The sequence below is a fragment of the Camponotus floridanus genome, unplaced genomic scaffold (assembly GCF_003227725.1).
Source record: "Camponotus floridanus strain SB8 unplaced genomic scaffold, Cflo_v7.5 scaffold99, whole genome shotgun sequence".
NCBI lineage: Eukaryota > Metazoa > Arthropoda > Insecta > Hymenoptera > Formicidae > Camponotus > Camponotus floridanus.
Window position 1 is genome coordinate 188,896 of NW_020229870.1, and position 23,605 is coordinate 212,500.

At 39.2% G+C, this 23,605-nt stretch overlaps 1 protein-coding gene across 4 annotated transcripts in view; it reads right to left on the reverse strand.

Annotated features, from left to right (window-relative positions):
• The window catches only part of LOC105252509 (hepatocyte nuclear factor 6), a 69,250-nt gene that overhangs the window by 11,679 nt on the left and 33,966 nt on the right, over window positions 1-23,605 (reverse strand). For 2 of the 4 annotated variants that reach the window (XM_025415165.1, XM_025415164.1), the window contains one exon: window positions 12,433-12,505. The exons of the other annotated variants lie outside the window; for them this stretch is intronic. In XM_025415165.1, coding sequence (XP_025270950.1) covers window positions 12,433-12,505 — 73 coding nt within the window. The remainder of the gene's footprint in view (window positions 1-12,432; window positions 12,506-23,605) is intronic. 4 annotated transcript variants of the gene reach the window in all.

Here is a 23,605-nt window from a genome sequence, read left to right on the forward strand (position 1 = left end):
GTGGAAAGGGAGAGTAGTAATAGTAGTCGAGGACCCTCGAACGCGATCCGGCAAAACGGATAGGGAACAAACGTCGTAGAGAAAATAAGAGAAACGCGAAATTTCCTTCCTTTACTGATCGTTGGTGAAGGGTTAATTTTGCAACGTGGCGTACCGGAGAGCGGGGAAGAGGGTGGGCGGAGAGGGCGAATGTCGATCCGCGTCGCGAGAAATGAAACGTCAGGATGGGCTCGCGCGTGTCGCCGACATACACGATCGCTGAGGGCAAAGGTCGCGGCTGGTCCACAGACCGCTGGACGCGACGGAAACGCTGGATAAACGCGAAAGGCAATCGTGTGCCATTAGCGAGCGGGGCCGATAACGAGTGAAAGGAGCGAGGCTGGAAATAAAAATGGCACGAAAAAATAGGGACAGCTTCGGTAAAAAAAAGAAAAGGGGGGCAGGAAAGAGCGGTAAGAGCGAGCGGATGGGACGAGATGGAAAATTGACGCGTTCATTATTGCTTGGAGCTTTGGGAGCGGAAAACAAAGAGAGAGAAAGAGAGAAAGAAAAAGAAAAGGTCGCGAGTCATCGGTGATCGACTTGTAGGAGCCATGAGGCACTTTGTGCACCTTTTCCGGTAATCGAGACGATTTATTTATCCGATTATTACGTTGAAATGATAATTTTACCTATCGAGTGGGTGTGGAGACATTTCAAAGTATCGAGATTAATTATTGCGTTGGACTTAAATTTCAAATTTATAAACAAGTACGTAATAAAAATCTTTCATCCTTACTTATGAAAAATTGTTGTTTCAATGTTCGTTCGAAATATTTCTTAGATTTTTATACATTTTTATTTATATTCAATAATTAATGATGAATTAATTATTTTTATATAATTCTTTTATATATTTTTAATGATATTTTTATAATACAAAAATTTATACCTAACATTAAAACAGTTAATTTGTCAGCAAACTAGCGAGATATTTACGAAATATATATCCAAGTAATGCGATCGAATTATTTGACTTGATTGAGTTATTGTATTGCACGTAATTTTAATATTAGTATTTTAATCAAAGATTACATATTTGGTGAACAATAGGTATAAGTTGCGAGTAAAATTGAGATTGAAAATTGGCAAGAAATTAGAATCGAAAGGAATTAGAAAGAGAAAGGAAACTATTGCTCTCGATTCCATCAAATTATTGAATATTATTGAGAATCGTTTACAAGAGAGATGCGATACGAAAACATAAATTAGCCTCCATCGCGACTATGCTATTCTTAAATCGATAGAAAATTAGACGAAAGACGTGCCAACGATATTTTAAATTAGCGTTTAAGTAGTGTAATAATTAATCGAAGATTTACATAATTTCGATTGATTCAATTTCTGGCCTTATTAGCAAGTATAGTTTAACCGATAATTCCATAACGTTTTAATATGCATCATCTAATCGATCGAGATATGAAATTTTTGAGATGCGATCCATATTCGTTAGCCTCATTTAAGAGTTTGAAATATTTCCGCTTTTAGCACTTCTTGTAACGTCATCTCGCATGATCCTCGTTTGACGTTCGCGTACACATCTCGCCGTTTATGAAAAGTTTAATAGTCGAGAAACTCTGACACGATGATTTCCCGATGTATCGTGAAAATTTGGATTGCGTCAAACAATTCCTATGTCAAACCATCCTGATTTACATTGTCGCATGATAAAGCATTAAACGCGTCGTTCGCCGCGACACGAACTTTTCGGAAAATAATTCAAGCGACTACTTTTGCACTTTGCATTTCGAGAAAACGTCAGTAAAAGAAACACTTTGACACGCTTGGAAAATGCACCAGATGACGTGCAAAATATTTTTATATTTATATTGAAAAATTGCTACAATATATTATACATATATATATGTATATGTTATTTGTATCATAATCTTCTTTTTTGGATTTATTATTATTTATATTTTGCAGTTGTAGCGATATAAAATATTTTTCTCGTTATGTATGTATTAGATATACTTCGAGGTATTAAAAATTTAATGAAACAGTTGTATTTTCCATGTAAAAATTTTATAATTAATATATATATATATATATATATATATATATATTGATTTTTAATATTATCAGAGAATAATATAAAAAAATTTATTCAGAAGAAAAACACCTACGCGGCGAATATTTAAATCGACTTAAATTTTTTATCTCTTTTCTTATTGCAAAGCTTCTCATTATTACCGAGATATTTAATAATGCATTCTTTCTTGGAATTTATTCGACATTGAATCTGAAAAATGTATCACAGAACTACACATCAAATTAAATTAGAGCGTTAGATTTGAGCGTAAATTTAATTAAAATCATCGTTTGGTAAGAGATTAAAAAATAGCCGCGAGCTAGGGAATTAAGGAAACAATATAAAAGCGAGGGTGTACCACGATCGGGGACGGTCGACATATATCGGGTGAGTTTGTCAACGACGCGGTCGCTTTGACGAACGGCCCCGTGCAACAGCAGCCAATCAGACCGCGTGAAAAATCTGATGGAGCACGCGCGCGCGCGCCGATGTGGCTTAATCGAACGTGGTTCAAAGTCGGCGACGATGCACCCGTCTGTGTGCATCGCGCCCTCGCGTGTGTGCGTTACATACGGACGTAACAAAAGCGGAAGTGGCGGCGGGGATGCTCCCGATGCTTTGTGCCTGCGCTGGAGAGAGAGACAGTGCTCGCTCGAACAGAACGCCACGACAAGCGAGCTCCACGTGGGTCAAAAGGTTACAAAATGCACCTCGCTAGAAAATGCATCCTCAAGAAACTCTCTCTCTCTCTTGGTGCATTCGATAATTTTGAATGCAACGCCAATCGCGGATTTAGGTCAACCGAGAAAACATACTGCAAGCGTCCCTGTTTTTCTGCAGCGGGAAAAAAGATTTTTTTCTCATACACTTGTATTTTTCTTTTACGTAAATTTTGTAAATTTTTCGCGTAAACAGAAACCAACAAGATTATCAAAAATGCTATTTTAAATTATTATTAAATTATTATTCTTATTTTATATAATATTAGTGTTATTACTTTTAATTATTAAGATGACTACTAAAGTTTGCTGGCAAATTTTCAAAGATCACTCGATTCAAGGAGAAAAACGTCAGTTCTTAGAGGCTAATATACTAAGGGATAATGTAGTCATGCCAACCATCTCCTCTCTCTCCCTCCCGCGGATTGCTTCGTTCACCAATCAAAATCGAGTTTGTCACTCGAAGTCGGGTGGACACGTTCACCCACATACTCGAGAGCGGAGAACTCGAGTTGCTGTTTGGAATAACTCAAGAATGATTGCGATCCCGTTCCCGAGCGAGGTACCCCGTCTGCTGGCGTCACGTGGCCCCAATAGCCCTTGATATATATAATAAAGCGATATACACGCACGCGCACCCTCCCCTTTTGTTGCTGGCCGTTCCTCGATTATATACGTTTAGAGAAGAGACATTAAATATAAAAAAAAAAATAGTAGTTTAATATCAAGATAAATCAAGCAATTAAAGCTTTAATAATTTGTGAAGGAATATCTTTTAGATATTACAAAAAGTATCGAAATTTTGTAAAAACTGTTACAATTTTAGGATTTTTCAACAGTCTCTACTTTCCATTTTTTATTTTTCAATGATAATGAAAAGGCACTTTTACGTGCGTCTGATTGACGCATCTTATTTGAAAATTTATAATTGATCTCGAATTTTTCGTTAATAATTTCAAAGTGACATTATTTAATTTCTTTTTTAAATAAAAATTTTCTTTACCTCCTCGCGCAGAGATAAGAGTCCACGTAACGTCTCGTCGTTTTGGGTGGATAGGCTCGCGTTTTACGCAAAGTTCGGTGAAGCCGACTTCTTTCGGATTTTCTCGCTTCGTCGAGATTTATGGCGGCGATTCGATTTTATTGCTTATTGCCCCGCGCGCCCACCGCCGATATTCCTAGTGTTCCGTTTCATGTCCTTATCCTTCTTCTCCCCTCTCTCTTCCATCCTCGTCGTATCTCTCTCCAATTTCTCCCTCTTCCTCTCCCTCGTATCTTTTTTTGCAATTTCTCTCTGTTGTTTCTCGAAGGAATGGAATTGACAATTTTAGAAAAGACGCTTCATTTCTGGCAATTATCGCAAAATTGATATACTATTGGAATTCGCGATAACGATAATTTTCTGTATGCAATTTTTGATAATTTTTCATTCGATATAGCTATTTCATTGAAAGAATGGAACGGACAGTTTTACGATTATTACACAGGTCTGAAAATAAATAGCCACGTACACACATACATACACACAAATACACCGTCTAAGAGAAATCGCGATAAATTAAGAGACGAGCGATTCGGCGACTGATTTGGACTAGGTTCTTAATTCTTTATAATATCGAAACCGATCAATTTCGCGACATGATGATGAATTTTGCACATGTTTTGTGTTTACTGTTGTAGTTCACTCGGTATATGTAGTTTGTGAGAGACTTGACGCGTATATGATACAGCATTCAAGATTATATCGTAAAAGATTAAAATTAAATTATTCCATCGAATCATCCCATCATATATCGGACGTTCATTCGCATCGAGCGATTAATTCTGTCGAATGTATTTACAATCATACCGATTACGGATTAACGCGTAAGTCTAATCGCTAATTCAAATGCCAAATATCACAACTTGCTCAAACGTGACCCGCACATATATATATATATATATATATATATATATATATATTTCGCGAAACGATGAGAATACGTAATTGCGTTGTTAATACTTACGTGCGTTTGCATGTAACAGTACCGTCATTGCACCTAAATATAATTAAGCATTATGGATATTTTCGGTTGACCTTAAAAGCTACTTTCAACCGTCTTAAATTCATATTAAAAGAATAGAAATTGTTCTCGTAAACAATTTCTACCGTTATCTTTGAAAAAACACGTATATAGATTTAAGGCGGTTTGAAAAAAGAAGACACACATGTATAGATTGAAAAGTATTTGAAAATACATATTTCTATATATTTTTCTGTTTTAGATATTGCTGTATGATATACGCGCCGAGTTTGTTGAGCGAATTGTTTAGTGTCTAGCTTCATTTCGACATCCATGCTCTGTCTTGTTGAAAGGTTTCGACTATATATTACTGAGGGGGGGGGGAGGGGGGCTAGTTCTCAGGGTTGAGCAAAAGGGGGACTGGGGCGAGCAGGTACTACCTGGCGGGTAGGCTATTTGTCAATCCATTTAACAGCTAAGTAGGGTTAGTAACTCTTAGTAACAGCTAGTTACTAATCGTGGGGATCATCGGGCGAGGGTTGTTCTGCACGCAGCAAGATGCTCGCGTCTATCGAGACATCGCATTTTCACACCACGCGCCGACAAATCTTCGCTAGCCTGTCGATCCCTTTTCTAATCCTGGCTTTATGTCGAGGGCGAGAAATTTCTCAGCAGAAACCGTTTCCTCTTTTTATCGTTATTAATATATAAAAATTGAATCGCAGAAGTACTCGAATACTCTGTTATCGCGATTGCTTTGGAAAATATTTGAGTGCAAATTAATACTATAAAACATTCGTATTTCCGGCAAATAGTCTTCCAGGACTAGAATCTATTAAGGTCATCAGACACTCCGCCGAGACGGTGAAGCTCGTCGACGTTTGGCGTAGCCGGCAGTTCGTCTAAAGATCACTTTTCCCCGTGTATACGTCTTCGTGTCGTGTTTCTAGGGACAAAGACGCGAGAGACAGAGAAGGGCACCGGAAACGAGGGCGCCGGCGCTCTCCACGTGTATAAAGCGTGTCGTCACTGCGCGCTCGCGTTTCCCGTCCTCGTTTCCATGCCGTTGCACGTAACAAACAAACTTTCGAACCGCCGTCGTCGGATTCGCACGAGAGGAATCGGGCGGCCCACGAAGGTGTCCTTCGAAAATCTTGTAACGATGGGGTGCGTTGTTGAGGTGAAAAAAGAGGTGTGTTACGATAAAAATGAAAAGAATTTCTCAATTTAATATGAATAAATATCAATCGATTTGTCAATTTAATATGAATTAATTTCTCAATTTAATATGAATTAATAAGATTAAATTTTCTTCTTTCTCGAGAAACTTAAAGATCCTTGAAATTTGAGTTTTGCGAATTAATATCGTTATGTGATTGAATTAATATACGTTAAAAGAAAAACAAAGCAGGATTGACAGTTGGAAATATCACGGGATTGTTGTGCGTGTTTCGAATAATATCTCGCGGACTCGTTAAATAAATTGCCTCTCAGATACCTCGGGTCATTCGTGTGTGTTGCCGAGTCACAGCGGCTCTCGTGATGGAGTTATTTTTATTCAGGGACACCCTAGTGGCGCGCGACTCGAGCACTGCGACCCCTCCCGTGTTTTGTGAATTTATCCGAGACTAGAAAACCCTGCTTTTTATAAAATTTATTTATGCTCATGTTTTTTTTTTTTTTTTTTTTTTTTTGAATGAACCAAGCGATGCGTTTTGGATTTTTTTCGGTGCATCGAGACGCGGCAAATAGACTCGAAGACGCAGAACGGAGGGGAAGAACTTTTGTTAGAGTCATTCTGTGAATTACGTAATATAATATGTATATTCAGCCATGCAGTATACATATATATATATATTATTAATATATAATATATACATATATAAATAAATATAGATATATAGATAGAGATATATATATATAACTGATAGCCCGGTGGCGTTTTATTGAGAAATTCTCATCTCTCTCTCTTTTCCTCCGAAAGACCGACTGACCGACCGTATTCGTCCCCCCTCTTTTTGCTTTCAATCTCTCTTTATTCCTCCTTTACTCCGTAAGCACTCTCCCTCTCTCTTCCTCAAACAAATAAAATTCTAAAACGTACACCTTTCACGATTCTTGCTCTCAGCTTTCGCTTAATGCTACTGACATTATTGAGGAGACAGATTCTTTCCAACTTTTAACACGTGTCGTATTTTGACACATCAGTATGACACGATGTATGTAATTATAGCATCATTGTTAAAAATTAGAGAACCAGTCTGCAAGGAAATTATGTATATTTTTAATACTTGAACCCTAAAACACACACCGATGCACTTTGGTGTCCTAGAATTGAAGCGATCGCGTTTATAAATTTTATCGAATCGTAAAAGGTGATCCTAGGGGTGTTTCGGGGATTCTCTCTTTGCCGATGTATTTCAATTGCGGAACAAGTGTTTTGTACAAATAGAATACTTTTTCTGTGTATGTGTGCATGTGTGTGTGTGTGTGCGCGCGCGCGCGCAGTTTATAGATCGAAGAAAGCTTGCCTTTTTAATTTTAGCCAAATTTTTTCGAATAATTTTCCAACCTTGAATAATTTTTGCTGCGCGCGCGATTGCCTTTTGTGTTTTAAATAGCGGCAAGTATATTAATAAAATCTTTTTTCGAAAGCTAGAATTTTGTATTTTGTATTATCTTTTGATGTATCATGTATATGTGTGTGTGTGTGTGTGTGTGTGTGTGTGTGTGTGTGTGTGTGTGTGTGTGTGTGTGTGTACGTGTAAGTGTATATCCCAGCGTGGCTTCGTGCTTACTTCTGATCGAATGAACATATGGATGACGGGATCGATCGTAACCTTCCTAGAATATGATTGTGACTGTTGGGGATAAAAAAAAGTCAGTTCGTGCACATCTGAATCGTGATAGCAAATCTCATTCATCGTCATTCATCACGGAGAGATTATCCTGCATTTCATTCTACACAAGTCAATTTTCATTTTATTAAATAAGAGAAAAAAAAACCTAAATCATAATCGCGTGATGGAATCTTAAACATAAAACTCACAATATATGTGCATTGACGATGTTTTTCGGTGGCAATTTTCCCTTCTTAAACACTATGTGATTGATATAAATGAGTTAGTTTTCACTTTACGTGAATCGTGGCTTTTCTTTTTTTCCTTGAAACTCGAATCCCGCCTGTCAGCGCATATTGAAATTGCGACAAAATGAAGAACAAAAAAAGGAGATACAATCATTTTATGTCATCGTGTCGTGTTGTTTATGTCACAGAGTCGCGTTTCATCAGTCTGTTAATTCGGGCCGTTGTCAGAAAGCGCTGGCCGAAATAAACGGATACGATTAAACTCATTGTAAATGAAACAGGAAACCAGCGCGCTACTTATCGGCAAACCAACACGATTGTTGTTTATGTTGCGCGCGCGTTTTGTTGTAATCTCACGAGCGGTTGCTTGAAATACATCGACAATCGTACATCATTATCGTGCGAACTGACGCGTCTTCCATGCTGCAAAAAAAAAGAGCACAATGCAATCGCTCCGCGTTATAGACAAATTCATTTGGAAAGTCGTCGAGATACGCCAGAAAAGTCATCACAAGAGCGCGCGTTTCACATTTTTTCATCATGTTAATGAGAATATCCCATTTTCTTTGCCATTTTATATGAAAAGAAAACATTGTTTTAATATCTGCAATTTAATTAAAAAAAAAATTAATAGAGAAATTAATATATAAATTGATATAGATATATTATAAATATTAATTTCTTTATAATTTTTTAGAATAGATATAATATGCGTAGAGATGCGTTTCATGCACATCAGAATTTCCGCGATGCAGAAATGATAAACTCGATAAACAGCAATTATGGTTACGAGGCGTTAAAAATTTATAGAGCGCGGAAACCAATTAACAGCGAGCGTTACGATCAATTCGGTTTTCTCATAGGTCACAGTAATTATTCAATACACCATTTGCCGCGTTACATCATTCAGCGGGCACGTCATTAACTTAATTATTTGCCGTTACCGATAAACATGTGCGCAATTTTCGCGAGGATTGTTCGCCAAGGAAGAAAATGAATCGTCCCTTTGCAGAATGGAAGAGCATTTGCTTTTGCGAAAAGAAAACTTTAGCATAAAGTTTTCACGTAGGTGGCATTGTCTGTCTAACTCATGTTTCGCTCTCATTTTAATTGAGCAGAAAATAAATGTATGTGTAATGATCAAAAATTAATTTAGGTTTTACGTTAATCTTTCTTTTTTTTTTGTATATTATTATTAACATCTGACGAGTCATTATTTGCAATTTTTAAAGAGAAATAAAAATTTACATTTTTTAATTATAAACTTGAGTATTTATAATTTATAAAAATTAATAATTGAGAATAATATAATTATAATTTATTACAACTTATAATGCGATTCCAAAATGAGATTTAAATTTTCTAAATTATAATTCTGCTTGTGCGAATCAGGGCGACAAAGTTTTCGATATGCAAACCTGTTTGTTTTTCAAATTTGAATATCAATAGTAAAGCAATGTAATAATTAATAACTCACAGACGGAGAAGCAAATATAGATTATCCGAAAAAGAATGATACATATTTAATCTCATTGAGACATCATCGATAGTCAATACCATCTACTTCCGGTGTCATTTGCAGGATTATTTCGATAAGCTCGCTCCGTGAAGAGCCAACTTAATTTTCGGTCGAGGAAAACTCTGCAAAAACATTAATCGAAGATCGGCCGCGCAAAGTGACCAAGAAACAGCCCTGCCAATGACAGGTGGACATTTCACGCCCCTGTGACACGAGCGATCGTGTCCACGTCAAAGTCGGATCAATCCGATCGTCGAGTGATTTGCTGCGTGTAATCTCTCCTTTCTCTCTCGCGCTCTCTCTCATTCTTTCTCTCGTTCTCTCTCACACTTTTTCTCGTAATCTCTCTTCCGATTCGCATATTTAGTTTCGAATTTAGAGTGTGGCTGCTTGGTAGTGACGAGGTTACCCGCAAGAATCGCGAACGCCGAGTCTCGTGGGCATAAATTTAACCGCTCAACTGGATCTTTCTCTTTAATAACGCGATTAATTTTAATATTCTTTATTCATTTTGTTATTCATTTAATATTCCTTATTTATTATTCTCCATAATAGAAAACTGCAAGTGAGCCAGATTAATGAATAATCCGTCTTACAGCTTTTTTTATCATGATTATTCTAATCGTAGCTTTGTTTCAATTACTCCGTTAATTGATGAAAATATCAAATTGACAATTGCGAGAAATGTTTAAACCAGTTGAGGAGTTAACAACTCCTTGTCGATTCAATTTAGAATACGATTTCTGTTATTCTCCCTCTTCTTTTTTTCACTCCTCGGCCTTTCCCTTTTCCCCCGTTTTCTTTTCTTTTTCGACCTTTTCTATCAGTCCAACAACAGCGACTTTTCCCGAGCGGCTTCTCAATAAAATGCCTCCGTACGTGTCATTTGTCTAGTATTTCTTGTATTTAGAATTTCTTTGTAATAGTCAGTCACATATACATATACGACTGAATCGTTTGTTGTGTCGTTGTGGTAAGGATGGTGTACATGTTAATTGTATGCAACATGTCTGTATTTCTTTTAATCTAAGGCTTACGTTTAAAGAAGCAGCAGCAAGATACGATATATATATATAATATATGTAGGCGAATATATATGGATGTATAAAGGCCATAATATATTACGTGTATATATATGTATATATATATATATATATACACACATATATATATACATATATATGCATACATATGTATATATATATATATATATTTACGGTTCATACAGGTACAGCGAGCGTGCATGGATATTATTCACTTGTATGTATGTATGTATTTATGTATGTCTCTCCCACCCTTCTGTGAGATTTGCTTGCCTTTTCGAGAGCTGTCGATGCTGGTCGCACAGCTAAATCAACAAACAGAACTCAGTCATAATATATAAATGCAGCCCGCCATCGCTCGCTCGTTCGTTCCGTGTTCCGTTTGTGCCGCATGTTATTTCTATTATTAATCTTTAATCCTCCCGCGCGAGCTTGCACCTTGCATCTGTCCGTCTATTTCGATGCATTCTCGATATTCTCGATTCGAGTAATTTTGACAAAGTTAGAACAAAGGAAAATGTCGTGCAACGATAATTTGGTGAACGCAACAATGAAAAAATAGTGGAATATCCTTGTAATTTTTCCCGGCGTTTCTCCCCTTTCCCTTCTCTGCTTCCGGAATGATCTCCCGAAAGGGAGACGCTCGGAACGCGAGATGGAAAAGTTGGAACGTTAAAGGCTCTTCCACGTCATTGTTGCTTCTTCTCGCGAGAGAAAAGAAACGATAAGGGGGACGAAATTCGCGGGGAGAAATTCGCGTCGCAGAAGACGTGCCGAAGGAGATGTCTCGCGACCGAGGCCTGCGGTCGCGGGACACCCGTCGACTTCCGGGCACGACTTCCGACATCGAGCGCGACTCTCCCAGCGACTCTTCGATTCTTCCGATGGCATAATCGATCGCGCATGCACGCGAGGAAAAATCGCGTGGACGACAACGTCGCAGCGTACGTCTGCGTCGGCGTCGCGACATGGCGCCATTTTTCTCGCTCTGGCTTTTTAATCGAGAATTCTTCGAAAAGACAAAGCTTCTTCCCTCGAAAATATTGATTCGTTTCCAATTTTAATTGTCTTGCCCCTCCAATTCTCGCCTCGCTCGAGCGGCGGCTGCATAAAAGTCAAAGACAAACATAAATACGAGAGAAAGAAGGGAAAATAAATAGAAATTGAAAGGGTAGAAAGAAGAAGAAGAAGAAGCTGCGCCTATAAAATGTAGATATAATAATTAATATCTGTACATATGCATATGAAGTTGATCGATCGTTTCATCCACCAAGTCAGTCAATCGAAAGCAATTGACGAAAGGGCTCAGCTGGGTGATATTTAGGATGGGGGCAGGGCGAATCAACGGGGAACGAATTGACTGAACCAAAAACGCAAAGGCAAGTCGTGTTAAATGTCATCGGCAAAGTGTCATAGCGTGAATAGAGAAAAGTTTAGATTTCTCAAAAAATAAAGACGGTATTGATCTTTCTTTGCTTTTAAACAGCTTTAATATTCAATTCTACGGAATTGTGTGTTTTATCGAGAATCAATTTTCTTTGTTCCAAGCAATGCAAATGTAACGCGTTTGTCAACAAATTTTATTTCCCCCGACACCGCTATCGCGTTGCGACAGAATCGACTCTCAATAAAACAAAAAGTTTTGCTTCTCAGATATTATATTTTCGTCTATTGTTTAGATAGAGGAAAGATTTTTCAAGAGAGATAACGAATAATTAAAAAAATTGAATATCGAGATTCGAAAATGAGAGAATTTCGAGGATCAAAAGGTTCGAAAGAAAACTCTTTTCTACTCACGCGCGTTTCCACCCGCGTGTGTACGTGTGGGTGTAATATGTGTAATAGATAAAGACAAAGATCATAAGGGGAGAGGGGTCAATGTATGTCTCGAACCATTACAACAATGTTATAGTATAATCTGGTTTCAGAAACATGTGTAGTTATCATAGGTGGAATTATTTTACGAAACACCGAAACTGAGAGACTCACAAGCAGGAAGAGGAGGGTGTTTTCCTTCGTTTAGAGTTGACCGATCTCACGTTAACATTGCGCATCTGGTAGTCTGCAATGCAAAACACACTTTGGTAGGGTCAGGGACGACGGCCTTCGACGAGATGACGAGAAACGGGAAGGACGACTTTTCTCTTTCTCTCTTTTCTCTCTTTCATTCCCTTCTCTCTCTCTCTCTCTCTCTTCCGTTCTCTCAATCCGCGATATTTCGTTCCATCTCTCTCTCTCTCTCTCTTTCTCTCTGTCTCTCTCTCTCTCTCTCTCTCATTCTCTCTTGTCGCCTTTGTTAAAGTTAATTCGACCGGATTCACGAAGAAGCACTGTCGGATAATTAAGTGGCGCGCCTTAGCAAAAGAACCTTCTTTTGTGATGCCATTAAATTGAAAATTAATAGTTAAATTAAATGTTTTTATAAGTATGTTTACTGACAAAAAAAAAGTAATCGAAAAATAGCACGATAGAAACATTTCATTTAATTATCCGTTATAGTTGTATCGTCAAAAAGTCACAGAGTAAGATTCTTTCATCGGGATCGATTTGTAGAATCCCCTTAATTGTCCGACGATGATTCTCTCACTTGCACTCTCTTTCTCTCTCTGTTTCTCTCCTTTCTTTCTTTCTAGTCGTCATTTCTCCCGTCGCCGCTTTCTCTTCTCTGTTTTGCACTCTCCTTCGCTCTCTTTCTATTTTGCTCCATCTCTATCTCTCATTTTATCTCTGTCTCTTAGATCGAGACGGCGCGCACGCACCTTCTCTCGTCATTTTTTTTTTTTTCATTCGCGTTCTCTTCCGCCACTCGATAGGGAAAGCGACGGTAGACACCGGAATCGTGATCGATAACGATTATGCAAATTCACAAAAAAAGCGAATAATTTGTTATTCAATTTAGAAAAAATTACGACTATGTACGAAAATTGATATTTTACTCGTCTAAATTACAAATAAATTTCATAATTATATTTGCGATCCTATGTCTGCTCGAATACGACTGTAACTCCTGATTTCGCGTCTGACCATAAGGCGGCCGCAACTCCTTTCTTTTCGTCCGACCACACCGCGGCTGTAACTCCTTAAACCGCGGTATTTCTCGACGTCGCTTTCCGTATTTGTTTCTTCTTCCGTTTCTCTTTCCTCCGCGAGGAAAGCAAAGGAACGAGGAAACTGGTGGCGAAAGAGAAATCACAAGGATTGATGATAGGGGAGCGTTAAATCTGCTCGCCATTGAGATAAAGAGGGACAGGTCGCGTTGATCGGAGAGCGAGAAACATAAAATCAAGTGGCCCCCGTCGCTCTCTTGCCTCAGGTACCAAACTACAGTAGAAGTCCACTCTAAATTCGAAACGAAATCAATGAGCCGAATCGAGCGGCCGCCATTCGCGAAAGCAGAGAGAATTCAAGAGTCCTCTCTAATCTGATCTGATCTGTTCGGTTCGATCGGTCAAGCTCTTGATCTTGATGGCCGCATCCTTTTGGCTCTCTAGCGGGATCCGACGATCCGCGCCGGTCTAAGAAGAGTTCCGAGGCTCGAGAACCTGGTATCCGACGATCCGAGGATCCCGAGGAAGGATCCGCGGATTTGAGATTCCAAGAACTTGATAGTTGACAAAAAAAATTTGAATACTTGAAAATCCGAGAATTCTCGAGAATCTCGAAAAACGAGAGAGATTCGAGGATCCGGGGACTCGAGCGCGTTTTTCCGGTCGGTCTTCGAAGATCCACGGGGTTTCTAGTTTGAAACTTTTACAAATGAGCACTTTACACAATTATTAACGAATACTTAATTATTATCTCGGATATGATTGTTGAAGTGAAATTTTTTTCGTCGGACACTCGAGGAGCCCGGCCTTTCTAGTCCTGAAAAGAAAATCGTTATACGCTTTTCTGCGACAGGATATGTGCGGGGAGCGCATATGCGTGTGTGTATGTATGTGTGAGTATACGTGCGACGTCCGCACACATATACCGGGGCGTTGTCGATGCATGCCCGTATTTAGTCCACGCGAAAAGCGATCGGGGGACGTAAACGGACGTAAACGGGAATAAAAAGAGCTGAATATCTCTGTCGGGGGCCGACGATTCGTGCTCGTCCTCGTCGTCGTCCTCGTCCTCGTCCTGCGCGCGCGTCCATCGACACAGGACGCGCGGGAGGATGCACTTGCAGCCGATATATTTTCCGCTCGCCTGTATTCGTCGTCGTTTCTCTCTTTTTTTTTTCTACTGCGAGACGAACGATTAAAAAAAGATGGTAGGAATGTGGAGGCGGGGATTCGAGCGATCGGGAAGCTTTTTGGAACTCGCTCCATGCCCGATTAGTCGCCCGAGGCATTATCGAAACGCGAGTCAAATCGATATATCGTGTCTTAATCTCTTTTATTACAAAAAAAATTATATTATAGTATTCAATTTTAAAAATATTCAAGAAAAAGCTGTCTCATTTTTGGATACATTTAATGCTATTTTTTGCACAGCAAATTTATATGTAATAACAAAATTTTGTATACATATATGTATGTCCAATATTTGCTTTGGCGAAAAAATTCCATTGATATATTCTATCGAGAGTCACGCAACGGGGAAGAAATTTAAATATTTAATTACATAATTACATTTAATTATGCTTACACGTTATATCATCGTTAATTGACTCTCGAATAAATTTGATGATACTTGAGTCATCGATCGTGAGATGTATTTTTGAATATTTTATTATAAAAACACGCCACGGTAGGAATATTCGATTACATTCGTAATCCTACTTTTGTTTGCCAGCATGTGTGACATGTTCGTCGAGGAACGTTGTCGTGACGAATGTAACGTGATAACGGAACCTTTTCAAGTTTCAAGTTGTGCATCTTTGATACCGCATTCAATAGAACCGACGGCGTTTTAATTAACTGCAAAATTAATGTCCCTTAGTCGAATTGTTAATTAAAATCCGTCGCTGCCGACTATTTATTGAATCGCGACCGATTCTTGTCTGCGTAATAAAACGCACGTCGTCGAGTCGCTCGCGACGCAAACAAACCGAATGTCCGTCATTCTTGTCATCTTACGAAAATCCGAGGGTGAACGGGAGGAGAAGAAATGGGAGGAAAAGATGGAATAAAAAGTTGAGACTATTTTTCAGAGTCCTTTCTTTGCTCGCGCGACCCGATTATTTCCGTTCGGGATAGGAATAAAAAAATCAAGCTTCGCGTCCATCACTCGCGATTCGATCTTGTATGATTACAGTCGTCATTTTGCCATTTCAGCATTTCGGCAAAAATATCTCAGCGAAGAAATGTCACTTCAGAAGGGTGAAAAGATACCGAATCGTTTATTGTATCCGTTCGTATTTTAATTGATCGTATTGTAGGTTTTTCGCAGACGATATTTATCCTTCTGATCGAGAGAAATATGAATATCGTAAAAAATTATTAAAAATACGTCTTGATTATTAAGATAAACTCTTTGAAAATTTTCTATAATACCTTCCATGATTGATTTAGATAAAAAAAATTGGTTATTCATGTGACTGATTTTAAATGCATAAAAGTTAGATGTAGTTTAAAGGAAACTTTTCCTTGTGTTCCTTTAATTTGTCGATTTCTTTCAAGAAATTTAGGAAAGTTTTTTTTTTCTTCAACTCGTAGAGGAAATTTAAGAAAAATTCTTTTCACGAGAAATTACCTTCTAATTGATTCGAAAAGATTCCAGGTTCCAAGAATTGTACAAGAACTGTATATAGGAGAACTGAATGTATTTTGCGAATTTCCAGGATCCTCGAAAGATTGGGATTTTCCAGGAAAAGAAATTGCCATGTAAAATTTGAATTTGTATAATTTTCCCTAGAATTTAGAAGCCGGGAAAGTTTGGAAAATACACAAGTATCGAAACCGTATAGCAATATAGAGATATCATCGTCCAAGTCTTTCCTCGCAACGAGAAAGAGAGTCGCGGGAAAAGCGAAACGTCATTATTACATCCTTTTCCTATCTGTATCCTATCTCTTTCCATCCCTGGGCTGACAGGAATTCTCTCTCGCGCTATTATCGAATCCGATCGGACGCACAGCGAGAGAAGAAGAGAGAGAAAGAGTCGATTACCTTTGACGGAACCACCTGTTCGGCGTTATCCTCTTTTTTCCTTAAGCGACGCCCGAATTCGTTTTATGGCTCGCATCCGCATCGCATACTCTATAAAGCGGCAAAGTGGTCGGTCGGTCGCGGATAGAGAAAAGCGAAGGGAGAGGAGAGACGAGGCCCCGGTGCATCCAAAGGGGTTGGGACGTCGAGCGGCGCGAGCGAGGGAGGGAGGAATTTAAAAGTAATTTTGACGTCGGAAAGAGTGGCCAGTGCCGAGAGGGCACCGACGGATCGTTACGGTCCTTTGATCGCGAATTAAAAGCTCGAAGTCGACAGTTTAGCGATGCCACTTCTATCGTGACGATGGGCGGTGATGGTCTTCTGTCTTTCTCTCTCTCTCTTTCTTCCTTTCTTTCTCTCTCTCCCTCTGTGGAATCTCTGGCACGAACCACGGGTATCTCTCTGCCATCCTGAGCCTCCTCCTCTCCCACCTCTTTCTCCCCCTCCTGCCTCTGTCTTTTTTCCGCGCGCGTACATCCGCTTGTCTTTCTTTTTCAACCCCCTTTCCCTCCGCTCGCGAGAGGCGCTCTCTCGCACCATATTTTCCTGTCTTCTGCGGCCGGTTCGTTAACCTGTCTGCAGCATTTATTGGCGCTCGCCGATGTAAAAGGAAGAGCTTACCAATAACATATTACTGTATTTCAATCCTGCAACGGGCGAAGAGAGAGAGAGAGAGAGAGAGAGAGAAGGAGAGGGAGGAGATCCTTTGCGAGTGCCGGTTGCGTCAGTCGACGGGAACGGGCCGCGTTCGGATTTTTTTCCACCGCCTCCCTCTCTCTCTCTCTCTCTCTCTCTTTCACTCCCTCTTTTGGTCGTCCGACCCCTTTTGGCTCTTCGCCTTTGGTCTCTTTCACTAGAATTCTTGGATCGCTTCCCGTCGATCGTTGCCGATTGATCCGCCGATCGGATTGTCGCATCCGGTCCGGCCGCTCTATTGTGCCCCCTGATTTCATTACCATCGCAAAATTTAATTTAACTTTCATGAGGACCGTCAGGTAGATCGAGGCGGCGTGTGCTATTAATAAAAGTAAATATTGCATGCGGGGGTGTCTCCTCGACCGATTACGTTTCCTTCCGACTGCCGAGTCGGAATAATGACGTAAATGGATAAACGAAGAACGATCTTTGGAAAAGGGATCGCGCGAGAAAAGGCGATTGTTTCAACGGGAAGGAATCGAAAATTACGGAGTAATCTTGGAATGAATAGACTACGGAATATCTTTCGATCAATTCAATCATGAAATTGGAAAATAGATGACACAATCTTTACTTTCGAGCCATTTCTTTCTTCTACCCGAAATTATAACTTAATTAAGGAGTAACAACCTGAGTGAGTTTTATCGCATATATCCTTTTCGAGAAAAAAATCAGTTCGAAATTTATCGTAAAAAATTTGCGATTATTGTTTGATTGACTCTGAGACTCGGCCTCTTTGTCGTCCAAATATCTGACTTAATCGTTTATCATGTTATAAAAAAATGCATCATCAAAGTACGAGAAAGAATTATCATCCATATATCCGCTGCAACTTGGGGCCGGACTCTGGCTTATAAATAATAAATATTTCGAACGCGTCGACGGAGATCGGGGGAACGGGAGACGGAGGCTGTATGGCGGAGACGTTTAGGCGGGATACGTTCGATTTTGTCCGAATATGACGGTTTGACGTTGCATACGAGAGTCGTCGCGGCGAGAAAGGGGATGACGATCCGAGCGAGAGCGAGAGAAAGAGAGAGAGAGAGAGAGAGGACGGTGAATCCGAAGGCTTTTCGGTCGAGAGTTTCGGCTGGAATATCGGAAAACGCCGCCGAGTTAGAGTACAAGAGAGAGAGTCAGGAGGCTTACCCCCCCCTCCCTCCCCCTCCTTCTCCTCTTCCCCGATATATATGCATATAAACACAATACCTTGCCGTTTCTGGTCGCAGGGGTGGTTCGCGTCACACATGCACGCAACCCAGTCGTAAATACACGTGTGCACCCACGAATACGGTCCTCCCGTATACACACGCGCACCTACACCTCGCTCGGAATATCCACATTCACCGTCCGTGTATATTTTATATCCGCGGAGGCGACAAGAGAGGAGGGTTGAAAAAAGCGGTGGGAGGTCTTCCGCGTGACGCGCTGTTCGCCTTCTCTTCATCGGCGCCCGCTAATCCGAAAACTCGTGTGCTCGAAAATCGCACGGCGATTATTTTTCCGTCGTTTATTTTGAGAGAGAGAGAGAGCAAGAGAGATAAAGAGCGAGGGAAGGGAGGGAGGGAGAGAGAGAGAGAGGGATCGCGATCAGAATAGATCGACTTGCGACGAGTAATCCGCATGTGGAAGATTACGCGGGAAATTTTCGGCGTCCCGGTAACGTTCGACCTTTTTTTCCCAAAGGATAAAAGTAGGAAGCAATATTTTTTCTAAGTCTGTATTTTTTACGTTAGCTACCTCTATTCAAGGTTTTCCGTTATTAATTTTCAGTCATTTTCATTCACCGAGTTCCCGCTCCGAGAATTCGCAACACACGCCATTATGAAAGTTGCCAATTATTTAACGAGTAATGTTATACAATGCTAGCATTTTTTAATAAATAATTCGTCTTGCTTAATTAGTATAAATATTTGCAACATTCTTTTTGTTCATTTTCACAATTAATTAATGATTTAACATTTCAACAAATTAAAATCTTTTAAAAATATAATTTTCAATTATTCTTTCTATAATCTTATATATTTTGTTTTATAATATCTGAAAACTTTTACACATCTTTCTCTTTCTTTCTTCTGCTAAAAGAATTGCTAAAGGATTATTTGTGAAAATAGACAAAAGGAATATTGCAAATATCTATGCTAATTAAGTAAAATTCTTTATTAAAAATTTAGTATTAAAAATGATTGTATTATTTAAAACTCAAATTTGAGACTCAAATTTGCTCCCGATTGTGTAAAGAAATTATTCTTTCGTTAATAAGAATAATACTATAATTATATTCGATTGTGTTTGTTGCAATGAAATGTCCTCGTCGCAAGATTCGTGACTGCGGGACGCTAATTATCACAAGCGCGGGACGGCGGGCGCTTTTCGCTAGTGCATCGACCGGAAACACCGTCGCGCTGGCAGGCAGGTTTTTCCGGCATGGCGGTGTAATGTCACGAGCGCTGGTTTTCAGTTTGCTGCGTAGCAGATTTCGAGATCCCTCAATTTGATGAATGGCCGTGATCGCGCGACGCCCCGGACAAGCCGAAGCGCGCATGATTAATATGCATTGAAAACGACAACGACGACGACGATGCGTCTCGTCTCGTCTCGTCTCGTTTCGTCTCGTCTCGTCTCGTCTCGTCTCGTCGCGCGATACGTGATGCCGAAATCATGAATCGTTAACATACGACGACATCGTGGCGATAAATCGTTCTCCCGAATCAAGGAACGATTTCCTCCTTTTAATCGTTTATCTCGTTTTGTCTTCCATAACCGAGCTTTTCAATCGCGCGCACGAGATTTCGTTTAATTTTAAAAGCGTAATTTTTTCAAATAAAAAACAAGAATTTTAATCGTCACCAAGTTATTTTCATTAATAAATAAATGTTTACCAATAAATATTTTTTAATCGAAACATATTCTTTAATTAATAAATATTTTTTAATAAATATTTCAAATAAATAATTATTACAGCACATTTTGAAGAGTCAAATACCGAAAAATAAGGAAAAATATAGTCGTTAATATTTAATGACAAATTATATTTAAGTCGTTCTCTGAATTGTTCGAGGGGTTGATCGAATTAAACGAAGGACAGGATCCTCTTTTCGATCGTCTCGCATAATTATTCTCTTCTTTTATCGAGTATCTCTTTCTTTCTCTCTCTCTCTCTTTCTCTCTATCTTTGTATAGCGTTACCGGTAACTTAATAACGATCGAGAGAAGCAGCGGTAATCGAAACCGGAAGTGCACGTGAACGAGGAAACCTCTTCGACGCGCGACCAAGTCGATTCGTCCGGCTCTTTTATTCTCACCTGTCTTGTCGTCTTATGCGAACTCGATACTCTTCCCCCTTTTCCGTTCGGGGGTTCCTTTACATTTTCTCTTTTTATACGCACATTAGCTATGAGTTACGATAGTAAATTGCATATTAAATTTAGCTTATAATTAATTTTCGCAATTTATGAATTTTGTAAATAATTTGTAAATGGATTTAAAAAAAAAATCTTTTTACTACGAATTTACAAATCTGGTGATTTTTCTTAATAATATTTTTACAGCTACAAGTTTTAAAAATAAATCGGGTGCGCGTTATCAGTACAAATTATTGTTACCGTTAAATGGAGAAAAAAGAAAATATGCGAATGCGAGAGATGGCTAAGCTCCGTCATCGATATCCTTCTCTCTCATTCGGAATACAATGAAATCTCAGTTTAGATTGGATCCGCGATGGCTTAGTAGATACAGCGAGATGGATTGTTAAATAATATAGAGTGCGACGAAAGAGGCAACGAGAGGGAAAGAGAGATGGCGGTCGTAATAAAATTCTTCACCGCGAATATCGTGTAATGGAAAATTTGCGAGAATCGCGGCCACTTCATGCGATTGGCGATCGGTAAAAATTGTTGGGAATTAGAGAATATTACACGAGAGTCCACGCGTCTCGCGAGGATAATGGAGTCCTCCTCCCTTCGCTGTAGATGACCAACCTTCTTCGGGTTCTCTCGGGTCTTGTTCTCGACAATGAAACGTCAAGAGGATTGCGTGAGTGATCTTGGAAAAGACGCCATCTTTCGGAAAAGCTTGCTGGAAATGGGATAGTGGAGCAAGGTCGGGGTGCTTAGAGGGAGAATACTAGGGAGAAGTTAGATTACGTCAGAGCACGTCAAAGTAAGTCAATCTTACTCTCTATCGCTAAAATGAGGCTTCTAAACACATGGAATGTTATCGGGTAACGTTTCTATTGATAGAATGCAGTTGGTTTAATTCGAGTGCAATTTAGTTAAACTAGTGTATTTTTTAATAAAATTAAAATAGGTTTCGGGAGTATATGTATAATTAATTATTAGCTTGATATGTATTCATTATAAGAGAAAGTATTCAATTTTTTATAAAGAGCTTTTTAAAAAGTTTCTTTATAGGTTTGTAATAAAACTACTATGATAATCTAGAATAGAAAAAATTTCATTTAATTTCGCATATTATATTTATCATAAGTTAAAACTTTGGTTTTCATTTAACAGTGATTTCTACTGATAACGCGTATCCGAGTTTTATTTTTAAAACTTGCTATTAAAAAATTATAAAGAGAAATCATCAATAAATCAATAGTAATATTTCTTTAAACCCATTGATAAATTATTTACAAATTTGTAAATTTATAAATCTTAACCGCTCAAACTTGAATCGCTTTGAAAATTAATTATAAGCTGAATGTAATTAACTGAATAAGCGATTTGCAAAACAGAGAAAATTATTTATATCAATATTCCTCGATAACGTCGACTGTCGTTATTAATACATTCAACAACTGGTGAATAGCAGGAATGTAACTTTGTCATTTATTTGTCATAATTGATCTAATTCAACCATTCAAATCTCTCCAAGTATTTTCACCAAGTCCGAGCATCGCGAGGAATTAATTTAGTTTGGCAATCTGACGGGAGTGATTATTACCGTCAACTCTCTCTCTCTCTCCCTCTCTCTCTCTCTGTTACACACACACACACACACTCTCTCTCTCTCTCTATCGCTTTGAACGCGCATGATTACATACGTGTGTACACGCACGTACGCACGCATGCACGCAATATGTGCCGAAGCTATGTTGGCGGTTCAGATACATGCTGTATGCGACATATGTATCTATCTCGCATCGCGCGTGTATGTATACCGAGAAGGGATCTCGTGCACGTATGTACATATGCACACATACGCATCTTATTGATGCGTTCAGAAATCCGCGCGGGTGCGTATGCACACGTATATCCCTTCTGCTCCCTTCCCGTTCTCCCTCCCCACTTCCGTCCCGCGGATCTACATATGTAATTAGCGACACGGATTACGGGTATATCATCCGTGCGGCCCCGTGTGTGTACATACGCATGTAATACACGCATATGCGATTAACATCTGGCCGCATCGACGACTGGGCCGCACGTCGGTACACACGCTGTTTGCTACGCGCATATCATACGCACACACCTCTCTCTCTCTCTCTCTCTCTCTCTTTCTATATATATATATATATGTACACATACATTATATATATATATATATATATATATATATATAAATGTATGTGTATGTGTGTGGTTGCGGATATGTGCGTGCGTGTTTGAGGATACGCATGTTAATATCGGATCCCGAAATTAATCCGGAACGCACAATTAGTAAGATGCGTTTGACAGTCGGGATACAATAATCCGCTTTTTCACAAGATACACGACAAAGTGAGAAACAGAGAGAAAGAGAGCTCAATTATATTACCTTTGTATATCAGAGTCCATTATCCTGTTTTTAAAATCCATTAAGCTTCTTTTAAAAAATGACACGCATGATCATTAACAGTCTTCGATTTATCGCGCTATTTATTAATCAAATTTTTCATCGTAAATAACTAAATAACTATGGACGAATAAATTACGAATGAATACTAATATTTGTACCATTTAATTTTCTACGATTAAACTTGATTCACATAATCATATTCTTTTGAAATTATATGCCTTAGCTTTTCTTTATCTTTCTTGCATTCTTTGAAAATAACTACGTGTCTTCCTCGTCTCTCTCTCTCTCTCTCTCTCTCTCTCTCTCTCTCTCTCTCTCTCTCTCTCTTTCTCTCACATATCTCTCACATATCTCTCTTTTCCTCTTATTTCCATGCCGAAACTCGCGCGCAATTACTTTGTGACGCGTCATCGGGCCGCGAATGCATCTCGCGACATGTGCAACGCTGCCAATATTGAGTAAGATCGCGCGACACGCACATGCGCGCGAGCACGTGTATGTGAACGCACCTGTGCACGGGACTGCGCATATCCTCATGTAACGCTCGCGCT